This window comes from Condylura cristata, unplaced genomic scaffold (assembly GCF_000260355.1).
Source record: "Condylura cristata isolate star-nosed mole 26May11 unplaced genomic scaffold, ConCri1.0 scaffold00006, whole genome shotgun sequence".
NCBI lineage: Eukaryota > Metazoa > Chordata > Mammalia > Eulipotyphla > Talpidae > Condylura > Condylura cristata.
This window is the reverse complement of record NW_004567107.1, coordinates 7260802-7266072: the sequence shown is the minus strand read 5'-3', so window position 1 is coordinate 7266072 and position 5271 is coordinate 7260802. Positions and strand designations below refer to the sequence as shown.

Genomic DNA, 5271 nt, shown 5'->3' with positions numbered 1-5271 from the left:
CACCCCTGCCCACCTGCCCCTCACCAGCCCTCCCCTCTGCACCCCTGCCCACCTGCCCCTCACCAGCCCTCCCCTCTGCACCCCTGCCCGCCTACCCTTCACCAGCCCTCCCTCTGCACCCCTGCCCCTCACCAGCCCTCCCATCTCGCACAGGTCTGGTTTCAGAACGCCCGGGCCAAGTTCAGGCGCAACCTCTTACGGCAGGAAAACACCGGCGTGGACAAGTCAACCGAGGCGGCGCTGCAGACCGGGACACCCTCGGGGCCAGCCTCGGAGCTCTCCAACGCCTCACTGAGCCCCTCCAGCACGCCCACCACCCTCACAGACTTGACTAGCCCCACCCTGCCAACTGTGACGTCCGTCTTAACTTCTGTGCCTGGCAACCTGGAGGGCCACGAGCCCCACAGCCCCTCACAAACGACTCTTACCAACCTTTTCTAATGACTCGTGACCCCCCAACCCTGGCCCCACAATTTCTTTAAAAAAGAAATTATCTTTAGTTGAATTCCAAGTGTATTTTAAAAATAGAGGCTTTGAGCAACTAACTAACCACATTTTAGGATCTCGCCTGGAGACAGAGGAAGAAAATAATTTGCCCGACGGTCTGGCTGCCGCTGCGGCGGGGCCTGAGGAATTACTTGGAAGACCTATCTGCCACACAACATTTGTGTCACTGTACAGTTTTGTGGACTGAGTGAGGAAAAACAACAAATAATTTAAGTTGGCTAGAGCTTCTGTATTTTCAAAGACTGCCACGTGCCTTAGGAATACTGTTTTATCTCCATACTTTGGATGACTTGTTCATTTTTCTCTCCCTCTTTTTCTCTCTGTATATTTATGACCAGAGCAAAAGGTTAAAAAAAAAAAAGAAAAAAAGTTTGTTACTTTGAATAGTCCTAAAAAGAAAAAAAAAGGAAAAAAATCAAACCCCTCCAACGGTCGCTTTGTTGTTTTAGAATTTTAAGGTGGAAGTCTGTTCGAATATCAGAATTTGTAAAATCTAACCAGTAATAAAACCACTTATTGAAACTAGCTGACGCCATGGCAGTTGAGCAGCCTTCATCTTATGATGTTGCGATCGTCTGGTATTTACCTGTGATGTTGCGATCTAAGAATTTATGAATGTTTATTTATAATGGCTATGGGGCTCCTCCTGTGTCAGACTTCGGGCTGCTGTCAAGATTCAGAGATGAAATGGGGACAGTCCCTGCCCTGGAGGGATCTCGAAAGCAGGAAGAGGCGACAAGAAGGAATCAGACTGGGACACATGTCAGGTGGCAGGTAGGTAAGCAAGTTGCTGCTCATTTGTTCCACCTTTCAGGTATGGAGCAAGCAGGCCGTGTAGGATACTTGTGGCCCCCAGGTCACCCCCCACCCCTTTTCTGCTCTCCTCTGGACCAGAAGATGCGTTAGGACCCCAGGGAGCCCTTCCCCCTTCAGGGAGTGAACACTGACACCAAAGGGCGGCGTGAACTCTGCTTTAATGAAAAACATCTTCAATCCCAAGAGGATGTATGTAAACAAATTTGGTTCTTTTACCAAAGCTTCAGGAAACCTCAGAAACTCAGAATAAAGGCACATTTGGGGAGGAGCAGAGCAAGGCTGGATTCGCTCCTGCTGTGCAGTGTGGGCTGGGGAAAGTCACTTCACCTCTCTGAGCCTCGGTCTCCTGGGTTGGAAGGTGAAGGTGATACCCTTACCTGCCAGCTGTAGTGAAAGCAAAGCAAGACGTGATGGGAGGCCTAGCAGGTGGGCTGGCTCTGGTGGGGACTCAGCCTAGTTCATGGACTCACAGGACCATGACTCAGGTGACGGGGAGGGCTTCGCGGCTGGAGAGCGGGATCGCGTGTTTCCAGGCCTCGCCTGTCAGAGCTGAGTGCACCCTGCAGATGTTGGTGTCTGTCCTCCAGGCATCTTACCCGCTTCTCTTCTCGCTCTGAGCCCTGCTGCCATGTACTCTTGCCAGCTTCTTGAAGGCCAGCGATCACCCAGTGCAATGCCCGGCCCTCCCTCAGCGACCTACCAATTTGAAAATCCAGAAGGAAATCATAGCTGCCTCAAGGAGAAAACAGCCAGCCAAGGGTGGGCAGGGAGGACCTGTCCCACCCAGGAGGGGAGCCTCTCTCGCCACCTCCCCTCTCTGCCATCATGGTCCAGACAGGGTTGGAGGGAGGGATGGGGTTGGAAGGGACTGAGTTAAAACCTGAACTGACTCATTCTGTGGAATGTCCTGACACACACCACGGCCTGGTCACTGGGCTTAGCACACAGCCTGGTCACTGGGCTTAGCACACAACCGTAGCACACAACAGTAACTGGAGCAGCCCTTGTCTTGGTCACTTTTATCTTGCTGTCTGAGGGCAGAGCGTGCAGGCATCTGAAAGAGCAGCTTGACTACCGCCTTCCAAGTGCACACACCCATGAAACCTCCACCCAAAACTAGATCGAGGATCTTTATAGCACCCAGCTGTCTCCCATGGGGCCTCCTCCCTGTCAGCCCCTCCCAAGGTCACATCTATTCTGACTCTGGATTAGTTTTATCTTTCTTGATCAATGGACATTTTTTTTTGCTGAATGGATTCTGGGTTGCCCAAGATTATCTGACTGGCCTGAGGGCAGACAGCTAAGGGGAAGAGCCAGATCCCAAGTTCCCAGCCTCAGGCAGACACTGAGATACTGAATCATCGGAGCATGGAGGTGAACAGCCTCAACTTTCCTGTCTGCCAAATAGGGTAACAGAATCTGTACTTCACCAATGGCCTCTGAGAGAACGCAAGCAGAAGGCCCTTCCCATGAGCCACAGCTCCACTGCAACCCCAGGGACTCCAGGGGTGCCTGCAGACACCCACACATGTCCGTTCTTGAGGCACTCACGGATGCAGACCCACAGGCCCAGGCGCTGAACCCCAGACAGCCCCACACAGACGCACAGACAGACATAAACAGGCCCAGGCGCTCACAAATACATATCTAGACAGACACCCAGACCACCCCACACAGGGAACCCCGCACATAATCCCAGACGTGCACACATGCAAACGTTTGCAGGCACCCTGACGCCCCCACATTGCCAGGCTGTGCCCCAAGCTCAGGCCCGGACAGAGCCAAGCCCGATCCCTATCTCATCTGTCAGCACCCAGATGGAGCAGGCCCTGGAATGATGCCCGGGGGTCCCCCACTCCCAGGGGGTGGGGGTGCTGGGGAGGAAGCAGAGAGACAGAGAGACACAGCGGCTCAGGAAGAGTGGTGGAGACAGGAGCTGGGGAGAGGCAGAGGTAGCTGGGAGAAAGTGACAGAAAGGGACAGGGACACTCAGGCAGAGACCGACAGCAGCAAAAAGACACAGGTGGGGAGGCAGAGCGAGCAGAGGAAAAGACAGGTAGCAGACAGTGACGGAAAGAGAAAGAACAATAACAGAGACAGAAAGAGAGGAAGAGACAGTGTGGACACAGGAAGGTGGAGAAGGGGAGGCCCGCGACAAAGGGAGACCCCCCACCCCCACCCCCAGGCTGAGCCAACACGGAGACAGCAGGAGGAACAAGATGGCGCTGTAGAGTGGCGATGTCCATAGAGTGACTCAAGCTAGAAGGTGCTCGTGGGTGGACAGGGGCCAGGGCCTGTCCGCCCAGCTCTGTCCCCCAGTGATGGGAGGGAGGAGGAGGAGCTGTTGCCATCGCTCCCTGCAGCTCTGGGGTACTGTCGCCTCCTTCCTGCACCCTGGTGACAGAGGAGACCAAGGGGCCCTGTCTGTGGCCCTCTGAGCTCTGCCCGCAGGGAGGATGGGAGCCTCCCGGTTCTTGGGGCCCACGCCCAGGCCAGCATTAGGGGGTCTGCCGGGCAGGGGTCTTGGCCATGAATCTGGCCCCTGCTTCACCCTGCCAAGTCTGCTGCTCCCCAGAGTAGGGCAGTCTGGGTGGAAAAATTGTGGCGAGGTGCTTAGCCAACCTGAGCCCCCATGTGGAATCCATCTGAGGGGGCCAGTGCATCCACCCCAGTGGATTCCTGGGGTACCCCCAGAGAAGATGGACCTGGCCTGACTGCCCCTTCTGATGAGACAGGAGGGGAGCTGCAGAGGAGTGAGGGATGACCTCGAAATGTGGGGAGAGCCTCCAGAGAGATGATACTTGGGTTGGGACAACTTGGGTTGGGAACTCGAACTAAGCGGGGGAGTGGGGGGGGGCAGAGGAAGCAGCCGGGACACAGGCCAGAGGATACTGAGCATGCTCAGAAGGGGAAGGCGTCAAAGGACCCGGTGTCCCTGGGGAGGTGGGTGATGTTCACCTCATTGAAGATCCAGCCAATCTTGGACCTGCCTCTGACCAGCTGGGCAGGGGAGAGAGTGAGGCAGGGAGTCACCCCTTTGGTGACTGAGGCCATCATCCAGGGGAAGGGGTGGGGTCAGCTGAGCAGCACCCCCATCCCTTCACTCCCTCCCACCCCCACCTTACCCTGTACTCAGGCTGGAGAGGAAGCATTTGCTACCTGTTGCATTTGCTGGCAACAGTAGATATGCCAGTCTGCATCTACCAGCTGAGGCTCAGGAGGGCCCCCAGCCCCTCAGTTCCCTGGGGACATCAAGAAGGCCCGCAGTCCCTTCCGATCTTCCGCTGCCCTCCCACCCCATCCCACTCTCTGGCCTTGGCCCAGTGCTGGGCATTACAGACCAGGAGTGTAGAGATGATGGCTGCCAGCCCCCCCTCTTCCTGCCTCTGGGGAGACAGGTGCATCAACAGGCAGCCACCGTCCAGCAGAAGGCAGCCGGGGCCTCAGGAGCTCAGGTCCCTGGGCAAGCCACAAGTCTGCCTGTGCGTGGGCTACAAGTCCTCCACCTTACAATTCCTGCACACTTACTCTCTCCCTGAGGCCTTCCCAGCGCTGGGAAGCAGGGACTAACGTTCCACTTCACAGACAAGGAAGCCACGGAGGTCATTCCCTAGGCTGTAATTCAGTTCATTTCAGCTAGCATGTTCCAGTCCTGCCCCAACAAGAGCCAGGTCCTGGGGGCTCCTCGGCCTGGGGGCACCACCGGGTCTTGCAGAGCCCATATAGGTACAGCTGAGACAGGGAGGCTGGAAACAGGATCGATGCTTTGGGGTGTCTTTTTGAGTTGGGAGATGGGGCAAGTGACCTCCAAGTGTTGGAAGTGGTGGGAAGATTAGGGAGAGGGCGCAGGCACGCGCTTGGAGTCTAGTCTGTTCCCAGCAGTGCACTCGTGGGTAGGAGAGGATCACTGGAGATGGCAGCAGACTCCGGAGCCTCTAGGACTGGGCA

At 56.0% G+C, this 5271-nt stretch overlaps 1 protein-coding gene across 1 annotated transcript in view; it reads left to right on the top strand.

The window, feature by feature from the left end:
- The window catches only part of LHX2 (LIM homeobox 2), an 18772-nt gene extending 17874 nt beyond the window's left edge, over positions 1 to 898 (top strand). The window contains exon 5 of the mRNA XM_004677354.2: positions 154 to 898. Within this exon, the coding sequence (XP_004677411.1) occupies positions 154 to 441 (288 nt within the window). The 3' untranslated portion in view covers positions 442 to 898. The remainder of the gene's footprint in view (positions 1 to 153) is intronic.
- Positions 899 to 5271: the final 4373 nt, after the last annotated feature.